Raw genomic sequence first — 21,478 nt, 5'->3', positions numbered from 1 at the left:
TGGTGAGTAAGAGTGTGCTCCCCTATGAAAATTATGTGTATACTTGATTAGGAAGGATGAATGTGAATTACTGCCTCCTTTTCTTAATGTCTCACTGGGTTTCCCTATTCCAGGTTCAAGGATTTGTGACATAAATGCCATTATCATACAGAAGCCCTTGGACCATTTTGACCCCCATCTCTTCAAGGGGTGAGAGTATCAATGCTGTCCAACCAAACCTGACCCTTTTACGTCACTGATGAAAAGCGCATGCTCCATCATGTCTGTAGCTTCTGTAGCTCATGCTCATTGAGGTGCAAATAAGGACAGCCACTTGTTTGAGAATCGCCCAGTAGTTTGTGTGACATGAGTGAAAGACTATTAGCAATTATATGATCATGAGACAAATCTTAGACACCTAAGCTGTGAAAGTTTCAGGCGAGAGTTAGGTTGACACAAGTTGCAAGAAAAAGTTGTTGTTGGTTGGCCCATTTCATATGTTTTAGAGACGCCATATGTATTTGGCAGAAGTAGTGTAGTGTTGTGCACCTCAAAGATGCTTTATTTCATTTATTCGTAACATTTTTGTTTGTCATTGCTAGGTCCTAGAAAAGGATGAGAAACTTCATGAGCTGCAGGGGACCATCACAGACCTCCACCATGTGATTTCACTGAAGGACTCTGAGGCAGCTAACCAGCTCCAGGAGAAACATCTTCTCGAGAGTCAACTGAAAGCTTTACGACGCCAGGTGAGTCCACCTTTTTTGATTCTGGAACATTTTCACGCACATTCCACATCAGTGCCAACTGCCCCGTCCAGTCGCGGCTGGCATGGCACATGGGGTGGGGGGAGTACGGGCGAATGTTCGCGCGGGGGGTGTCACGCTGGGAGGGTTGGTTAAATAATAATAATAATAAAAAACGTACCTTTCCCGGGTCGCATGTTGTCCAGGCTCCAACTCTGGCGCATGCTCCTGCTTTCGTACCTCCGCAGGAACAGGAAGCAGGCAGCCTCCTTCCCCTCCTCTAAGCCAATCGCAACGCTGCAACAGCAACGTTGTGATTGGCTGGGACGCCGAACACACAGGCATCCATGTGGAGGCCATTTTCTCCATGTAGGCTGCTTGCAGCCTACATGGAGAAAATGTATGTCACTTAATCTCCCGGTGCCTAAAAGGGTTAAATGCAATATGTGTGAAGTGTTTTTGTGTAATCCCCACTTAATGTACGCGTTCTTTTAGATAATCTTCCAGCTCCCCCGATAATGTTGATTCATTTCTAGGTTTGCGCTATATAAATAGCAATACATACATACAAAAATATACATATAATTTAGAAGATATATAAATGCATTTTATATCTTAAAAATCTATATTAAAAATTCTATAGTTAAAAGAAAAATTCTAACAAAATAATATGGAAATAAATATAACTTTTAAATGAACAAAGTAAAGAATACAAAGAATAATTAAAAAACAATATATTCTAAAATTATAAAACCATAAACATGAACAATAACATTATCAAAACTAAAACATAATTTAACCAAAATTGCTCCAAAATATACAATGAAAAAATAAAATGCAAACTAAAATACATTTTAAAATGAAATCATAAATCTGTTTTATCCCGTTAACCGCAGAGCAAATTCGGCCTCGGTGCGTGCGTTCCATTAGGTGGGTGGGGCTGCGTCGGCCAACAGTCTTGCGCAGCACCAGGGAGGTAGTGCTCGCGTCGGCCCCGGAACGGGTTAAAAAAATGAAATAAACAAAAATATTTACAGTTTGGAGAGGTAAGATTGACTATTCCCACTTCATACTAAGCAACAATAGGAACATTTTTGTACTTTGAAAGGGATAATATTTACTACTTGCACTCTTTAGCAACAGTAAGGAATCTCTTGGACTTTGGAGCCAAATTGGGGCAGGTGTTAGAAACTAGAAGGATTAGATTTACTATTCCCTCTCCTAAATTACAAAATATTGATAATGCATAACCTAAATTTTAACTAATGTATTAAAATATGTTTAATATTTCTAACATTACATAATGTGTATACATTTAATCACAATTGTGTTAAAAAATTAAAGTTTTTAATACAATATTAAAATGTATTTTCCAATTAAAAAGATTGACAAATGTATATTTAAAACACTTTCCACCCTACTACCCTAAAACCTCAGCACCCATAAGAACACTGGTAAACAATTCATTGTACGCATTCATTCAAAAATAGTATAAAATCAACTACTATATACATATACTAAAACATATGATAAATGAATATAGTCTCTATTCCAATTATGGAATTTACATAATCAATAATTTAAGTAACCAATTAGTCATAATAATTATCAATTTTAAATAATCTATAAATACTTTTACATGTTTAGTCAAATTCACAAATGAAAATCTAAAAAATAGTCTATAGAGAACTATAAAAAATAAAAATATTTTTTTTTCCTACAATCCAATAACTCTCCAATAAATAAAGCGTTAAGCTATAATGGGGTACACTTGTATTCGGCAGAACCTGGGTACCATTTTTTTAATAAAAAGACAATTGGTTCTGTTGGAGCCAAGTAAGTGTTGTAACAACAGTTGCTTAGTAATTGCATATATCCATATCCATATCCATATCCATATCCATATCCATACTAATATAATAAAGAGAGAGCCCAAACCTTTGAGGCGGGTAATCTCAGGAACCACAGCACAAATCACAACACCCAATACAGCGTTGGAAAGGGCAGTTGCAGCAGAAGGACATAGGATATGCAGACGCCCCCCATAAACATTTAAAAGGTAAAAGAACCGTGCCAGCAAAGTAGTCCCTTGTGGGCGTGTCTGCGTTGTGCTGTGGGTGTGTGCTGGGGGCGTGACAAACGCTGGGGGCGTGTGGTACGTTCCGCCCTTCATGCCATGTCTCATAACGTGTGCTAATCCCACCCTGCTCCCTTTAAATGCCCCTGAACCCCATAATCATTACCCACCCGTACTCCTTAAAATACCCCAACACCCTTAAACACTAACCCATCTTAACCCTATAAATATACTCTGTACCCCAAAACCCAAACCTAGCCCTGAACCCTATAAATACCCCTGTACCTCAAAACCTACCCCTGAACCCTAAAAATACCCCTGTACCCCAAAACCCAAACCTAGCCCTAAACCCTAAAAATACCACTGTACCCCCAAACCCACCCCTGAACCCTAAAATACCCCTGTACCCCAAAACCCAAACCTAGCCCTGAACGCTTAAAATACCCCTGTACCCCAAAACCCAAACCTACCCCTGAACCCTAAAAATACCCCTGTACCCCAAACCTAGCCCTGAACCCTAAAAATAACCATGTACCCCAAAATCCAAACCTACCGCTGAACCCTAAAATACCCCTGTACCCCAAAACCCAAACATAGCCCTGAACCCTAAAAATACCCCTGTACCCCAAAGCCCAAACCTAGCCCTGAACCCTTAAAATACCCCTGTACCCCAAAACCCAAACCTTACCCTGAACCCTAAAAATACCCCTATACCCCAAAACCCAAACCTAGCCCTGAACCCTAAAAATACCCCTGAACCCAAAACCCAAACCTTACCCTGAACCCTAAAAATACCGTTATACCCCAAAACCCAAACCTAGCCCTGAACCCTAAAAATACCCCTGAACCCCTAAACCCATACCTATCCCTAAACCCTAAAACTACCTCTGTACCCCATAACCCAAAACTATATCTGAACCCTTAAAATACCCAAATACCCGAAAACATATACCTCAGTACCCCAAAACATATACCCCTATACCCATACTTACCTTATCCAAACATTAAAAAAACATGCTTTTACCATTCATGCATTTACAACTAATTTCGTTGTAAATTTATGCGTGGTCAAAGCATATAAAATGTAATGCCATGCGTTATAATGGCATTGCGGAGTCATGGTACTTTCGTAATGAAAGTATGCGGAGTGATGGTAGGCGGAAAGAAAGTTGCAGAATAATGGGTGTTTACCCTCCCCCAGTAAGTACATTGGTGGCACGGCGGCCCAAATCTACAGCAACATACTCATATTTTTTCACCACCCGTTTGAAAAATGCACAGGTCTCTCTCATTGATGGCCAGCTCCGACATACACTTTTAGACACACCTCCCGCCACAAGTTCTAGAATTGCGAACTTTAGAGCTGGGGAGCTACGTTCGAATCTCGGCTTCAGCTCAACATCCTGTGATTCCAGGCAAATCGCTTTGTCTCCCTGTGCCTACCACAAATAAATGTGTTCTTCTGTAATGTAAATTGTGCTCATGCTATGTTGTCGAGTTCACGCTATATAATATTGCAAGGAAAAATAAAGTAGGGAAACTCAAGTTCACACACTACTGAACGCGCACTCTTAAGTGCATCAGCAGTGCACTGTGAATCGGAGCGTTTCACAGGCCTGTCACAGATAAGAAATGCTCTCAAAACGAAATCCTACAAAACAATATACTACTGGCCGGCAGCAAATCATACCCGCACAACGTCAGGACGGGCTGCTAGTAAGGTATAAATCTCTTGCACTCTAGAGCATGGGTACTCACAAACTTTCTCTCGGCGGACAAATTTACAGTGTGGCCGCACCGGTGAGGGTAGGGTCAGTGGGGGAAAGGGATGGGGCTAGAGTAAATAAAACAACTGTGACTGTGAGGTTGAACACAGGCCCTTGCAACGGACGCCTCCGTCCACTGAGCCACCAGACTCTGCATACACACATCTCTCTCTCTCTCTCTCTCTCTCTCTCTCTCGCTCTCTCTCTCTCCATCTCCCTCTCCCTCTCTCTCTCTCTCTCTCCCCCTCTCCCTCTCTCCCTTTCTCTCCCTCTCCCTCTCCCTCTCTCCCTCTGTCTCTCTCTCTCTCTCGCTCTCTCTCCCTCCATCTCTCTCTCTCCCTCTCCCGCCGTCTCCCTCCCTCTGTCTCCCTCCCTCTGTCTCCCTCCCTCTGTCTCCCTCCCTCTGTCTCCCTCCCTCTGTCTCCCTCCATCTGTCTCCCTCCATCTGTCTCCCTCCATCTGTCTCCCTCTATCTATCTCCCTCCCTCTGTCTCCCTCCCTCAGTTTCCCTCCCTCTGTCGCCCTCCTTCCTCTGTCTGTCTCCCTCTTTCTCCCTCTGTCTGTCTCCTCCCTCTGTCTCCCTCTGTCTGTCGCCCTCTGTCTCCCTCTGTCTCTCCCTCTGTCTCTTTCCCTCTGTCTCTCTCCCTCTGTCTCTCTCCCTCTGTCTCCCTCTCTCTCCCTCTGTCTTCCTCTCTCTCTCTCCATCTGTCTCCCTCTGCCTCTCCCTCTGTCTCCCCCTCCCTCTGTCTCCCTCCCTCTGCCTCTCCCTCTGTCTTCCCCTCCCTCTGTCTCCCTCCCTCTGTCTCCCTCCCTCTGTCTCCCTCCCTCTGTCTCCCTCCCTCTGTCTCCCTCCCTCAGTCTCCCTCCCTCTGTCTCCCTCCCCCTGTCTCCCTCCCCCTGTCTCCCTCCCCCTGTCTCCCTCCCCCTGTCTCCCTCCCCCTGTCTCCCTCCCCCTGTCTCCCTCCCCCTGTCTCCCTCCCCCTTTCTCGCTCCCCCTGTCTCGCTCCCCCTGTCTTGCTCCCCCTGTCTCGCTCCCCCTGTCTCGCTCCCTCTGTCTCATCCCTCTGTCTGCATCCCTCGGTCTCCCTCCCTCTGTCTTGCTCCCTCTGTCTCCTCCCTCTGTCTTTCTCCCTCTGTCTTTCTCCCTCTGTCTTTCTCCCTCTGTCTCTCTCTCCCCCTCTCTCTGTCTCCTTCTGTTTCACTCACTCTGTCTCCCTCTCTCTCTCTCCCTCTCTCTGTCTCCCTCCCTCTCCCTCCGTCTCCCTCCCCCTCCCTCCGTCTCCCTCCCTCTGTCTCCCTCCCTCTGTCTCCCTCCCTCCGTCTCCCTCCCTCTGTCTCCCTCCCTTTGTTTCCCTCCCTCTGTCGCCCTCCTTCCTCTCTCTGTCTCCCTCTTTCTCTTTCTGTCTGTCTCCTCCCTCTGTCTCCCTCTGTCTGTCGCCCTCTGTCTCACTCTGTTTCTCCCTCTGTCTCTCTCCCTCTGTCTCCCTCTCTCTCTCTCCCTCTGTCTCCCTCTCCCTCTCTCCATCTGTCTCCCTCTGCCTCTCCCTCTGTCTCCCCTCCCTCTCCCTCCCTCTGTCTCCCTCCCTCTGTCTCCCTCCCCCTGTCTCGCTCCCCCTGTCTCGCTCCCTCTGTCTCGCTCCCTCTGTCTCGCTCCCCCTGTTTCCATCCCTCTGTCTCCATCCCTCTGTCTTGCTCCCTCTGTCGCCCTCCTCCCTCTGTCTTTCTCCCTCTGTCTCCTCTTTCTGTCTCCCTCCCTATGTCTCCCTCCCTCTGTCTTCCTCCCTCTGTCTTCCTCTGTCTGTCTCCCTCTCTCTGTCTCCCCCCGGACTACCTCCCTCCCTCTGTCTCCCTCTCTCTCTGTCTCCCTCTCTCTCTCTCCATCTGTCTCCCTCTGCCTCTCCCTCTGTCTCCCCCTCCCTCTGGCTCCTTCCCCCTGTCTCCCTCCCCCTGTCTCCCTCCCCCTGTCTCGCTCCCTCTGTCTGTCTCCCTCCCTCTGTCTCCCTCCCTCTGTCTCCCTCCCTCTGTCTCCCGCCCCCTGTCTCCATCCCTCTGTCTGCATCCCTCTGTCTCCCTCCCTCTGTCGCCCTCCTCCCTCTGTCTTTCTCTCTCTGTCTCCTCCCTCTGTCTTTCTCCCTCTGTCTCCTCCCTCTGTCTCCTCCCTATGTCTCCCTCCCTATGTCTCCCTCCCTATGTCTTCCTCCCTCTGTCTTCCTCTGTCTGTCTCCATCTCTCTGTCTCCCCCCGGACTCCCTCCCTCCCTCTGTCTCCCTCTATCTGTCTCCCTCCCTCTGTTTCCCTCCCTCTGTCGCACTCCTTCCTCTGTCTGTCTCCCTCTCTCTCCCTCTCTCTCTCTCCATCTGTCTCCCTCTGCCTCTCCCTCTGTCTCCCCCTCCCTTGTCTCCCTCCCCTTGTCTCCCTCCCCCTGTCTCCCTCCCCCTGTCTCCCTCCCCCTGTCTCACTCCCTCTGTCTCACTCCCTCTGTCGCCCTCCTCCCTCTGTCTCCTCGTTCTGTCTCCCTCCCTATGTCTCCCTCCCTATGTCTCCCTCCCTATGTCTCCCTCCCTATGTCTCCCTCCCTATGTCTCCCTCCCTCTGTCTTCCTCCCTCTGTCTTCCTCTGTCTGTCTCCGTCTCTCTGTCTCCTCCCGGACTCCCTCCCTCCCTCTGTTTCCCTCCCTCTGTCGCACTCCTTCCTCTGTCTGTCTCCCTCTGTCTCTCCCCTCTCTCTCTTTCCCTCTGTCTCCATCTCTCTCTCTCTCCCTTTGTCTCCCTCTCTCTTCCTCTCTCTCTCTCCATCTGTCTCCCTCTGCCTCTCCCTCTGTCTCCCCCTCCCTTGTCTCCCTCCCCTGTCTCCCTCCCCTTGTCTCCCTCCCCCTGTCTCCCTCCCCTGTCTCCCTCCCCCTGTCTCCCTCCCTCTGTCTTACTACCTCTATCTTCCTCTGTCTGTCTCCCTCTCTCTGTCTCGCCCCTGACTCCCTCCCTCCCTCTGTCTCCCTCCTTCTGTCTCCCTCCTTCTGTCTCCCTCCTTCTGTCTCCCTCCTTCTGTCTCCCTCCCTATGTCTCCCTCCCTCTGTCTTACTACCTCTGTCTTACTACCTCTGTCTGTCTCCCCCCTGACTCCCTCCCTCCCTCTGTCTCCCTCCTTCTGTCTCCCTCTATCTGTCTCCCCCCTCCCTCCCTCCCCCTGTCTCCCTCTATCTGTCTCCCCCCTCCCTCCCTCTCCCTCAATCTGTCTCCCCTCCCTCCCTCCCTCTGTCTCCCTACCTTTCTCTGTCTCCCTCCCTCTGTCTCCCTCCATTAGTCTCCCTCTATCAGTTTCCCTCCCTCTGTGTCTCCCTCTCTCTCTCTGTCTCCCTCCCTGTCTCTCCCTCCCTCTGTCGCCCTCTTCCCTCTATATCCTTGTCTCCCTCTGTCTCCCTCCCTCTGTCTCCCTCTGTCTCCTTCCCTCTGTCTCCCTCCCACTGTCTCCCTCTGTCTGTCTCCCTTTGTCTGTCACCCTTTGTCACCTCACCCCAGCTTCCTGGGCACACACACAGCCGTACCCGAGTACTTCATAGGTCTTTAAAAGACCATTTATTTGTTAATGAGGCTTTGTTGTTAATCACCCGGCCCCCCGTAGAGTAGAGTGCCTCTGAGTCCGCACTGCTGCTGCGGTGTTGCTGACACTAATTTATTTTTTAACCCCTTCCATGCTCATGACGGAACGGTTCCGTCATGAGCGTCGGTTGGCCTGTGCTTATGACGGAACCGTTCCGTCATGGTTCCATAGGTTTTTTAGAACCTTCAGCACCGCAGCGGAATTCGCGCAGCGCTGAAGGGGTTAAAACACAGGTACAATGTATGCATGGTCCACGGGCCACCAAGGAAGGCTTGCTGGGCCGCTGGCAGCCCACGGGCCATACTACGAGTACCCATGCGCTAGAACATAAAATGACAAAACGGGCATGGGTCTGTTGCTCATCTTTTGGTATATTCAAACAGTTTTAAATTAAAATTACAACATTTATTTATGAAGGCTGCTTCATAAGTGCAAAGCGAAGGTGCTCGTGCAGTACATCAAGTGAAAAACTGTGACTGATGATGTACAAATGAGAACAAAATTTGACTTCAAAGAGTCAATTCAGAAAAATGCTATGGTGAGCCTGTCCAGAATAATCAAGTTTGTAAGTCTCAGTTGCCAAGAGCTGTATATTACAACTTCTCTGATGTGTGCAGGACTTTATATTTAGTACTGACAATCTAATTCGATCATCAGCGTTTCGACCCTCAAGAGTTGTGGTGACTATGAAACATCATTATGGGGCATCATCTGGACTGGGTGCAAAGCACCCTGGAGCTGTGTAGTGACTTGGAAAACGTATTTTTCAAGGTGGATGCATCCAACAATTTTCCGGTGAGTTGTTAGTAAAAGGCTGTCACATAGATTTGAAGACACTGGAAGCATTTGATTCGCTTTTCAACAGGCATCGATTTAAATACAAGGAGTCGTTCTTCCCAGAGGACTCTATGTTACAGAAGAGCAACCCAGATGCTGGATGTGACCCTAAAAGTTTCCCGGTTACTTCATATGCTGTCCATTTCAAATTGAAAAATAAGTGTTCCAACGTACCAAATGACAAATGACTCAAGGTGGCGTCTCACCCAGTCCTGATTAAAATCCATTATGTTTTAAACATCGAGAAGGAGATTCTGCAAATCCTGGAGCAGATATCTTCTGATATTTACTCCTGAAGTTTGGTTCACGGTATTAATTGCCAAGACAAAGTGGGATCTGTTTGAATGCCTTTGGTTTAGCATGATGCAGGATGGGGTTGAGGATAGATTTCCAGACAATGGTAGACTATTGCCTGTATTTCTGTAGCTTGAGGGAGGGGACCCAGACACTGAAGTGAGAAGAGGAAGATTAGGCTTCCTGAGTACTGTCATTTGGTGGATGGCATGGGTGAAGGGTGATTCATAATACATACAAAATGTGACGAGAGAAATGATTGCAAAAAGTCTAACCGCTGGAAATTGCTCAGGTTAGCATTCCAACCAATTATTCTTCACTCACTAGATGAAGGAGGTCCTGGCCTAATAGTTTGGGCTGGACTTTATTTATTTAACAAGATCAAGAGTCATTTGCATATTGCTGGGCTCAAACTGAGGTGGCATGATGGGCAAAAGGAACATGGGTTGGAATGCCAACTGAGTGAATGCCAGTGGTTAGACTTATTGCAAGCATTGCTCCCATCCTGTGTGTCTAAACATGAAGGGTGGGACTGCGCGTGTTTTCAAGGTGACAAAGTTTCGAGCCCAGGCCTATCCTTTGTCTGTGCCTGATTACTACTCCAGAAAGGATGACACAGCCAGGCTCCAAAATCCTGTTTCGAGAGAAGCCCGAGAAAGGTACTTCAAAAAGAAACCTCCCCACCCCAATGTGCTCTCTACAAAATGTTAAGCTAGGATATGCCCCAAAGACGCATACCTGTGAAAACTGCCATCGGGCAGTGCCGTGAGGGAAACGGCTGAGGTCCAACACGCCGGGAGGCTACAGGAGGCGGTCGACTACAGCGGACCACACTCCCCAGCAACCACTTGGCCGGCGGCGCGCCCGTGACGCGTGCAGAGCGCCCGGAGGCGCCAGTAAAAGCCTGACCCCCCGGGAGCCCAGAGGGGGAACGCCAAAGACGCATACCTGTGAAAACTGCCATCGGGCAGTGCCGTGAGGGAAACGGCCGAGGTCCAACACGCCGGGAGGCTACAGGAGGCGGTCGACTACAGCGGACCACACTCCCCAGCAACCAATTGGCCGGCGGCGCGCCCGTGACGCGTGCAGAGCGCCCGGAGGCGCCAGTAAAAGCCTGACCCCCCGGGAGCCCAGAGGGGGAACACCAAAGACGCATACCTGTGAAAACTGCCATCGGGCAGTGCCGTGAGGGAAACGGCCGAGGTCCAACACGCCGGGAGGCTACAGGAGGCGGTAGACTACAGCGGACCACACTCCCCAGCAACCACTTGGCCGGCGGCGCGCCCGTGACGCGTGCAGAACGCCCGGAGGCGCCAGTAAAAGCCTGACACCCCCTCTCGCCCCGCGAGTCGCGCGCGGGAGCGCCCGGGGCTAAGTCCGGGCAAAGGGCGGGCCCTCTGTGGCCCTCAGAGGCCTGAGGAGACTGGTCTGGGCCAGGGGCTTTGCATCGCCCCATTCGGACTACTATCGTGCTGAGTGCCCGTAAGACTCTTTTTAATCTTATGATTTGTATTCTTGTGAGTGTGTAGACTTGAGGGTACTTGTGTGAAAGTCTATAAGTTTTAGTACTATTGCCCATGATGTCTAAATCTAAATCTGACAAGGTGATGGTAGGCCCTGCTTCTCTGGATAATTTTATTGTCAGGAAAGTAAACCAGATTAATAATGACAGACGTGCATCCTTGGGGAAGGGTCTTGTGACAGGGGATTTATTAGAAAATTCGCCTATTTCTCAGCCCCAAATCATTGAAGCTAATACGAGTGATGCTATCTCTATTGATCCTCCAGTGCCCATTACAGTGAGTGTTGAGGTTTACTCTGACCCACCAGTGCAGCTAAACGATGATACTGATATAATGAATGAGACCCAACCTGAGACCAGGCCCTTGAGAACCTGTAGAACAGTATCTCAAAAAGATAATGGAAAACATCACAACTCTAAGGCTAAAAAAAAGGACGGTAAAACAACTAATAGCCCTGCTGTAATAACTCCCTTTGTATTTACAGGTACTAATGGTAAAGGGGCTAATTTATCTTCTGACTTGCTTACTTCACTTATAAAAAGTCTTGAAGTCTCTTTAACAGCAAAAATAGAAGAACTTATTAAACCTTTAACTAATAAAATCGATAATTTAGCAAAGGAAGTCTCAAGGCTGGGTGGTCTGTTATCATCACAGAAGTTAGTAACACCTGGAGGGATTGTTCATTCCGGGGGGAAAGGGAGAGAAACTGTTGAAGTTAATGATATACAGAATAAGGGGAAGGGGAATACTGTTGCAGCAGTACCTATAGGGCCTGTAAGATCTAATACAGTGGATGCCCCTGCGGTAACTGTCCCGCAGTCACATTCATCTATAATCCCCCAAAACAGTGGAGCCCCCAGACCCCCAAGGTATAATCGTTACCTAAATTTACCACCTGATTGTGCTCCATATGTGGCAGTATTGACTAATGTTCCTCCTTGTGGCACCCATCCTGCATCTCCTTATGACGAATCTCACACTTCTCTGAAAAATAAGACAGTGGCATGGCTTAATAAAAATTGTGGTTTTCCCATCTCATACTCTGACCAGATAATGGCAGTAAGACGTGTAAACTGGGTGGGACCTTCCAAAAAGGCTGGCTCTGGAGACTGTATAGTCATTAATTTCAAACACCCTCAGCACGTGGCAACTGTTCTTTTGAGAGCTTCCTCACTGGTATATAATGAGAATAGTATTTGTGTACGCCCTCTGGGATATTTTTATGCGCATCTGTGTAAACCTCCACCACAACTGAGCTTAACCAGGCAGGTGTCTGAACCATACACTCCTGTTCAAGACACCCAATTTTTCTATAACATCACCAATCCTTGTGGGTCAATTGGACACACTGATGCTTATAATAGAAGTACCAGTGTGGGGCATTATCGGCATGGCTCCAATTTAACCACACAGAACAGGTATGAAGTGTTATCCGGGCTTGAGCTGTGTGACTGACGGGTGGCACCTGCGGCTCAGGACACTGTGGCTACAGGTGAATTTACAAATACAAATTTAGATAACCCGGTGGCTATTAAGCCAGGATGTCATGTTGTCTCTTGGAACATTGCTGGTCTTGCGGCTAAAATGTCTGATGTAAATTGGGTGACCTACATTAAGCAATTCACGATCATTTGTTTACAAGAAACTTGGGAGGTGGGTTGTAACCTTTTTTTGGAAGGCTACAAGGCCTTTTATGTGCCAGCTTTGCCGTCATTAAGGGGTAGGCCAAAGGGGGGTCTTGTAATTTTTGTCTCCATACTAATTTTATGTGCAGTACGTAGAATTGAAGCACAGCATACAGGTGTAATGGGCTTAGTTCTATCTGGAGGAAATGTCTGTGTGGGCCTGGTGAACTTCTATAATGCTACTTATGATAGTGCAGGCAGAAATGACATTTTTATACTAAATTCCTTTGTCTCAAGCCATATGAAAGATTTGGGCCATAACCTGATGATTATGGGGGATTTCAATATACATCCTTGTATAGACCCATTACACAAGCGTTTACCAGAAATGTCTTGTGAACGAGTAGGTTTTCTTCACATGGAGCATACTAAGGAGGGGGAAATGTGCAATAACTTATTGGATGACTTTGACCTTTCACTGGCTATGTCCCTTAAGGACCCTTTATATTGCTTTGATACCCCCACCTTTAAGGGACACGGAAGGGGTACCTTCATAGACCACATACTGGTTTCTCGGACTATGCAAACTTTTTTAGACTCTTTTTGCATTGTCTCGAGTGAATTCAGTGACCACAATCCTCTAACAATCTGTTTAAAATGTCCCTGGGCTGAAAAGGGAAATAAGATCACTAGTCAAGGCAGTTTGGGAACAACAGATGGGAGGAGGAGGTTAAAATGGTCAACGGTGTCTGCGGATACCCTTTATAAAAACATTGTTGAAAGGTGTGCAGAGGATATTAAAGTCTGTACGAATGAGGGGGGTGACTCAAGGAAAGTGTTAGAGGCCTATCAAAATATGTCGGAGAAGGTGTCAGCGCTTCTTTCTGTTCCCAGTAAAAAGCAAGCAAAAATTGGCCCGAGATGGTTTAGTCATGATTGCACTAAAGCTGCTCGCAAACTAAGGTTGGCATTGTCAGCTTCACCAAGGAATCGGGAGGACGTAAAAGTATGCAGAAAAGAATATAAGGCAATTATTGTCGCTCGTAAGGAGCTTTTAAGGAAGGAGGCCTGGGAGGAATTAATTGATTCATCCACCCTGAATAGCAGCACCAAGTTCTGGGCACTGGTTAAAAAACCTTTTTTGACCGAGGACCCAGGAGACGGTCTTGTTTGCTGCATAACGAAAGAGGACTGGGAAAGTCATTTTAAGAACCTGTACTACTCGGAGGATGTTGGAACTAGGGCTTCTGCTCCCCATGTTAGGAGCAATACTATAATTTTTGATAAAAGTGAGGTCCAGGTTGCCATTATGGGTCTTACTGCAAATAAAGCACCTGGCCCTGATGGAATACCACCGGATCTCTATAAATCTGACCCAAATTTCTGGGCTCCAATCCTGGTTGCTGTATTTAATGCTGCGGCTAGAGTTGGATGTCCGGGAACGTGGGGATTATCAACCATAGTCCCTGTTTTCAAGAAGGGAGACAGGGGAAGTGCTCTTTGTTACCGTCCAATATCCCTAATAGACTCAATGGTTAAGATTATGGGGAGGGTCATACTTCAACGCTTAGTAAGCTGGTCGACTGAAAATAATATCATGTCGACCTCCCAATATGGCTTTTGTGAAGGCCGCTCCACCATAACCCAGTGTCTTAACCTGTTTCTTATTCTGAACAAATATACCGTCGTACAGAAAGGAGTAATTCACCTTGCCTTCATGGATCTGTCCTCAGCCTTCGACTGTGTGAACAGGGGGAGGCTGTGGCGGACCATGAGGGACAAAGGTGTTGATAGGGGGATTGTGGATTTCCTTGCGGACCTACATAATGACACTAGAGCCAATGTAAGGTTTTCAGCGAATGGGGAAACCACAGGCAGGTTTCAGTATCAATAAAGGAGTACGTCAGGGGTGTATCCTGGCTCCATTTCTTTTTAATTTTTACATAAATGACTTAGAGGCTGAATTGCAAGAGGTTAAATCAGATTGCCCTAGAGCGGGTGCGAGGGGTATTCCTTTAGTTCGAGGCATGTGGGCTGCTGAATTCATATCTGTGCATAGTCCGCCACCTAGTGTTGGGTCCGGATGATTGCACATTGTTGTCCTGGAAGAGTCTTCGAAGTATCACGAGATAGGTGGCTCCTCCCCTGGACTACAGTGCGCATGGGCATCGCCTCCATCCCCAGATTGTTTTTTTCCGCCATTGGGTTCGGATGTGTTTCGGTTCCCTCTTTCGGAACCGATAGTTGTTCTACTTGTTCTCGAGACCAAAAGGTCTTTAGGCTGGGCGTCGGTATAGTTGCGTACGGGTTTTCTATCTGACTCTCAGCTCCGATCTCTGTCTGCCCTTCCACGTGCTTTCGACGCGGTCGGGCCTACACTACACCCTTTGCTATGGAGCGGACCCCGTTCAAAAAGTGTCCGCTGTGTCACTCAAAATATTCGCACCTCGACGTGCACCCTGTGTGCAATACCTGCTTGTCACCGGATCACCGCGAGGACACCTGTATGGCGTGTTCAAAGTTCCGAAGCAAGAAGACTTTGAAGATCCGCCGGGCCAATCGGCTCCAGGCTCAGTTGTCTGCTTCGGCACCCCCACCAGATGACATTTTCCAGGAATCTGTCGAGGGAGAAGACGACGTGCGAGGGTCGGACTCTGAGCCCGCGTCCGAGGAGGAGCCCTACGACGCAGGTGAGGAGGACTGTGACGAAGTCGCCGACGAGGTAGGGGACGACGACCTGGCTTGTGCCACGATGGGAGATAGCTCGGAGGAGGAGCATCTCCATACAGACTCAGGGGTTGTTCCCCTTCATGCGGCCCAGGTCGAGGGATCGCCTTCGGGCCTTACCCAAGATCTAACTATAAGTCCTACGTCCCCGCCTACGGGCCCGGTCACGGACATTCCTAAGCCATCACTTATGTTGAAGAAAACGAAAGTGCAGCCAACGGGTCACGCACCCTCGGATGCGAAACCGAAACTGAAAGTGGCGCTGGTGAAGAAGGTTCTGGAGGCGTCAACTTCCAAGAAAACCAAAATGGCCGACTTGAAGAGCCACGCCAAAATGGCCGACCCGAAGCCCTCTGGGTCGGCGCCGAAGACGAAGGTCCCCGACGCGGCTGCGTCGGCGCCGAAGGGGGTCGTGGACCCAAAGACGGTTCCGAGGAAACGTCCGGCCGACGACGCGACTAGACATGGGCCATCGGGGCCGAAGAAGAAGTCTACCGGTGATCAGGCTCTCGAAGTCGAGGGGTCGCTCGAGCCGGTTCAGCCCTCGGCAGCCTTTACGAAAAAAGTGGGGGACTCCTTGCAGCGGATCCGGAAGTCCACTGAGGTTCCTGCTCAGGACACCGTGCCGCCTAAGCTCACGCCTAAGCCTACTAAAGAGCAGACGCCCATTCGTTTTACCCTTCCACCCAAGTCGGCGCCGAAGGCCTTCGCGCCGAAACAGGGTGGGCACGCACAGGAGGTATTGGCGCCGAAAGCTGCCTTGGTGGTGTCGAAGCTTCGGCTCCAACCGCTTGCGGTGGAGGAACGTCGTGAGGTGATCATCGACGCCAACACCGGAAAATTGTCGCTCCTCAAACGAAAGATTACGTCGGAGCCGGCTTTGGAACCTTTTAAGATTCCGCTCAAAAACAAGAAGTATTCTGCGGACTCTTCGGCTCTGATGGAACCTGTCGCCACAGGCCTGGGAACACTCTCCGGCGCATTCCCCCGCGCCTGAAGCGGACGAGGAAGATGCCGAGTACACCTACCCTGCGTACTCGGATCCGGAAGAGGAGCATGTGCCCTGGGCCGCAGGAGGCGACGCTGAAGACCCGCAGTCGGGCCAGGACACTCAACTTTTCGCCGCCAAGACGTCCCCGACAGAGGACTCGGCGGCATTCAATGCCTTAATAGAGAGAGCTGCAGCGAACCATGACGTCGAACTGCACTCGGACCCCGTGGATGCGGACTTCTTATTCGACACCTTCTCGGTAGCCGAAAAGCAAGTCAAGACACTACCGATGCTTAAAGGGGTGCTGAAACATGCACAGGAGGTTTTCAAGGAGCCCACCCGGGCGCGGGTGGTCAACCCTCGCATCGACAGGAAATATAAGGCGGCGCCCACGGATCCCACGTATATTAAGGGACACTTGCCATTGGACTCCCTGGTGGTTTCCAACGCTCGGAAGAGGGCGAATTCGCAGACTACTGGTGACGCTCCTCCCCCAGACAAAGAGTCCAAGGTCTTTGAGGCATCAGGCAAACGCATTGCTGCACAGGCAGCTAACATCTGGAGAATCTCTAACACCCAAGCCCTGCTTGCACGTTATGATAGGGCCCATTATGACACATTAGAGGCCATTCTGCAACACTTGCCTGACCAATACAAGGTGGCGGGGGAGATGCTCATTCAGGAGGGTAAACTCATTACAAATGCATCCATCAAATGTGCCCTGGATGTGGCAGACACTGCCTCCAGGGCTATCAATACAAGTGTGTTACTTAGACGCCATGCCTGGCTTCGAATCTCAGGGTTCAAACCCGACATCCAAACCACGATATTGAGTCAAACAGTGAATCCTGACCATCTGTTTGGCCCTGAGGTGGATGCCTCCCTAGAAAAGATGAAAAAGGATACCGAAACTGCCAAATCTATGGGGGCTTTGCAAAGTCAGCAGTTTCGGGGGGGTTCCTTTCGCCGCTCCAATTCAAGAGGCACCTCAAGGGGACAGGCATCCCAGTCCACACAATACTACAAGGGTAACACCCAGACCTCGTATAACAACAACAAGGGCAGGGGTGGCTACAGAGGCAATAATATCAAAGGCAGGGGACGTGGAAACAATGGCTCCAGGTCCTCCACCACCAACAAGCAGTGACGTCTTGTCACTGCCCCCCGATCACACGACACCTGTCGGGGGGAGACACCAGCAGTTCCTGCCGGCGTGGAGGTCCATCACCACGGACAGGTGGGTGAGGTCTCTTATCCAGTATGGGTACTGTCTGGAACTTACGTCCATTCCACCGGACATACCGCCAAGAAGCCGTGCTATGTCCAGCGAGCACTTGACCTTGTTGCAGCAAGAAGTTCTAGTCATGCTGCAAAAAGGGGCGATAGAGCTCGTTCCATTGCAAGAGCGGGGAACAGGGGTTTACTCCCTGTATTTTTTGATCCCCAAAAAGGACGGTTCACTCAGACCGATCCTGGACCTCAGGCCCCTGAACGGGTACATCAACTCGGAGCACTTCCATATGCTCACATTACAGCAGGTGCTTCCCCTGCTTCAACGGGGGGACTTCCTAGCTACGCTGGATCTGAAGGACGCCTATTTTCATATCCCCCTGCATCCTTCCCACCGAAAGTATCTCAGATTTACGATCTTAGACCAGCATTACCAGTTCAGAGTCCTGCCGTTCGGGGTCACCACGGCACCGAGAGTATTCACAAAATGCCTAGCGACTGTGGCAGCGCATCTCCGTCGCCAACACGTCCACGTCTTTCCATACCTGGACGACTGGCTCATTCAAGCAAAGACGGAACAGCAGTGCGTAGACCACGTGTCACGCACCATTCACCTCCTGCACGATCTGGGATTCTCTCTGAACTACCCAAAGTCCCATCTCCAGCCCGCCCACGTGCGACAGTATCTGGGCGCGACAATCGACACTCTGGCAGCCACTGCGCAGCCGAATTCAGTGAGAATCGCCAGTATCCAGGCGCTGATCCAACGGTTCAGACCCCAACACTCGCTTCCAGCGAGGGTGTTCATGCAGTTGATAGGCATGATGGCCTCCTGCATCTCCATTGTCCCGCACGCGAGACTACATATGCGTCCGCTTCAGGAGTGCCTAGCACGTCAGTGGACTCAGGCTCATGGGCAACTGACGGACCTAGTGTTGGTGAGCGGTCGGGCGTACAACTCTCTGCATTGGTGGAATCCACAAAACCTTTGCAAGGGCCGACCATTCCAAGAGCCTGTCCCACAGATCATCCTGACGACGGACGCCTCTCTCCAAGGATGGGGAGCGCATGTACTCCACTACACTGTGCAGGGACTATGGACACTTCAGCAAAGGAAGATGCACATAAATGTGTTGGAACTGATGGCAATCTTCATGGCCTTAAAGGCATTCAAGGTACATCTGTGCAACAAAGTCGTGTTGATCCGGACGGACAACATGACGGCCATGTACTACATCCAGAAGCAGGGAGGTACACACTCTCCACAGCTGTCTCATCTGGCTCAGAGCATGTGGAAGTGGGCCATTCAGAGGAACATCTTCCTCATGGCAGAGCATCTCCCGGGCAAGGACAATCAGATGGCAGATCTGCTCAGCAGGCACAGCCATCAGATGCACGAGTGGGAGATACATCCATCAGTACTCCAACCGTACTTCCAAAAGTGGGGTCATCCAGAGATAGACCTGTTCGCCACAAAGGAGAACGCAAAATGCCAAAGCTTCGCCGCCAGATTCCCACACCCCCAATCACAGGGCAATGCGATGTGGATGAACTGGTCAGGCAGATTTGCGTACGCTTTTCCCCCAGCACCTCTGATACCGCTGGTGGCACGCAAGCTCAGGCAACACTCGATGACTCTCATCCTAGTTGCTCCAACGTGGGCTCGCCAACCATGGTACACCACGTTTCTAGAACTGTCCGTGGTACCGCATCAAAGGCTTCATCTTACTCCCAGCCTTCTGACGCAGAGCCATGGCGACATTCAGCACCCAGATCCGCAACAGCTCAACCTGGCGATCTGGCTCCTGAAGTCCTAGAGTTTGGCTACCTTAACCTTCCTCCCGATTGCATGGACATCATTCGGGAGGCAAGAAAGCCCACTACTAGAGCTTGTTATGCGGCTAAATGGAAGAGGTTTGTCATCTACTGTGTGGACCACAGCATTGACCCGCTAGATGCTTCCATTCAAAACATCATATGCTACCTCTTTCACCTGTATCGATGTAATCTAGCGTACTCTTCCATCCGCATTCACCTGTCTGCTATGGCAGCATACCTCCAGAATAGGCAGCACCTGTCACTCTTTAAGGTCCCTGCTATCAAGGCTTTTTTGGAAGGACTCAAACGGGTCATTCCACCAAGGACTCCACCAGCTCCAGAATGGAACCTCAATGTGGTTCTTACAAGACTGATGGGTCCCCCCTTTGAGCCACTGCACTCCTGTGAGCTCCAGTTTTTAACTTGGAAGGTTGCGTTCTTAGTAGCAATTACATCGCTACGGAGGGTTAGCGAACTGCAGGCGCTCACCATCCAAGAACCTTTCTTCCAAGTACATGCTAACAGGGTGGTGCTCCGCACTAACCCTAAATTCTTACCCAAAGTGGTCTCACAGTTCCACATGAACCAAACAATTGAATTGCCGGTGTTTTTCCAAAACCCAGAGACGCTGGCGGAGCGTATGCTCCACACTCTTGATGTGAAAAGGGCCTTGATGTACTATGTGGACAGGACAAAAGATTTTCGCAAAACCAAACAACTTTTTGTTGCTTTTGCTACACAACACAAGGGAAATGCAATCTCCAAAGCGGGGATTGCTAGATGGATAGTAAAGTGTATTCAGATCTGTTACGCTAAAGCTAAGCGCACTCTCACTATCCCACCGAGGGCCCACTCCACTAGGAAGTTGGGGGCCTCTATGGCTTTCTTAGGTAACATTCCCTTAGAAGACATCTGTAGAGCAGCCACATGGTCTACCACACATACTTTCACTAAGCACTACTGTGTAGACGTGCATTCCAAACAGCAGGCAGCTGTTGGTCAGGCTGTTCTAAAAACGCTTTTTCAGACTGCTGCAGCTGGCACGGGCGGCCGCCGTTAATGGAGGGACTGCTATGTATTCTATGCACAGATATGAATTCAGCAGCCCACATGCCTCGAACTGCAAATGCTACTTACCAGTATGCATCTGTTCTTGGCATGTAGGGCTGCTGACATTCATATCGCCCACCCTCCTCCCCGGCGCCTGTAGCAGCTGCAGTATTTATTCATATACACACATATGCTCATGGCATGGTCATCACTCACTTTCTTCACTCCATCTCTGCCAATGGCTAAAAACAATCTGGGGATGGAGGCGATGCCCATGCGCACTGTAGTCCAGGGGAGGAGCCACCTATCTCGTGATACTTCGAAGACTCTTCCAGGACAACAATGTGCAATCATCCGGACCCAACACTAGGTGGCGGACTATGCACAGATATGAATGTCAGCAGCCCTACATGCCAAGAACAGATGCATACTGGTAAGTAGCATTTGCACTTTTATACGCAGATGATGCGGTTTTAATTTCACGAACAGAAAAGGGTCTCCAAGCACTTCTGAATGCTTTTAATAACTTCATGTCTGATAGGGACCTGATGGTACAACAATTCTAAATCTTACATAATGCATGTTGGCCGTCAACCAAAAAAGAAGTTCGTTTTTAAATTAAATGATGTTTTGATCCCTGTTACCCAAACATTTTCATATTTGGGTGTCCTATTTGATACGAAGCTTAGTTGGGCTCCACATATGGCCAGGAAGAAGGGTCAAATGACTAGAGTAAATGCTTCCATCTTTAATTTTGCCAGTAAACTGGGGAAAAAGCCTACTGTGGCCATGATGAAACTATATAATGCCAAATCCATAGCTACTGCAGTCTACGGCAGTGAGATATGGGGCCATACAAATGGCGAACAACTACAAATAGTTGAAAACAATTTTCTAAAGCGTTTGTTGTGTGTCCCAGGAAGTACACCGAATTTAGCTGTACATGAAGAGCTTGGTTGTCAGTATATAACTGACATTGTTGGACTGAAACCATTGTTATGTTGGCTAAAATTATGGCTAAATCAGGAAATCCCCCTAACACACCAGATATTGGAAGATCTTGTTTCACTTGATTATGCGATGTGTGTACCGTGGCTAAAATACTTGAAGTCCCAATTTCTGAAGCTTGGTCGCCTGAACGTGTTTGAAAACCCTAGGGATATAGTCAAGGGTGACGTTGCAGCAATTAAGAGGGCCTTTCTTATGGATCGCAGTGCC

General features: G+C 49.2%; 1 protein-coding gene across 1 annotated transcript in view; it reads left to right on the top strand.

The window, feature by feature from the left end:
- The window catches only part of PMFBP1 (polyamine modulated factor 1 binding protein 1), a 1,903,249-nt gene that overhangs the window by 448,790 nt on the left and 1,432,981 nt on the right, over positions 1-21,478 (top strand). Inside the window, exon 6 of the mRNA XM_086945556.1 lies at positions 582-728. Within this exon, the coding sequence (XP_086801682.1) occupies positions 582-728 (147 nt within the window). The remainder of the gene's footprint in view (positions 1-581; positions 729-21,478) is intronic.

This window comes from Lissotriton vulgaris, chromosome 12 (assembly GCF_964263255.1).
Source record: "Lissotriton vulgaris chromosome 12, aLisVul1.2, whole genome shotgun sequence".
NCBI classification, from domain to species: Eukaryota; Metazoa; Chordata; class Amphibia; order Caudata; family Salamandridae; genus Lissotriton; species Lissotriton vulgaris.
The sequence above is the reverse complement of the archived record's forward strand: the minus strand, read 5'-3'. Positions and strand labels throughout refer to the sequence as shown.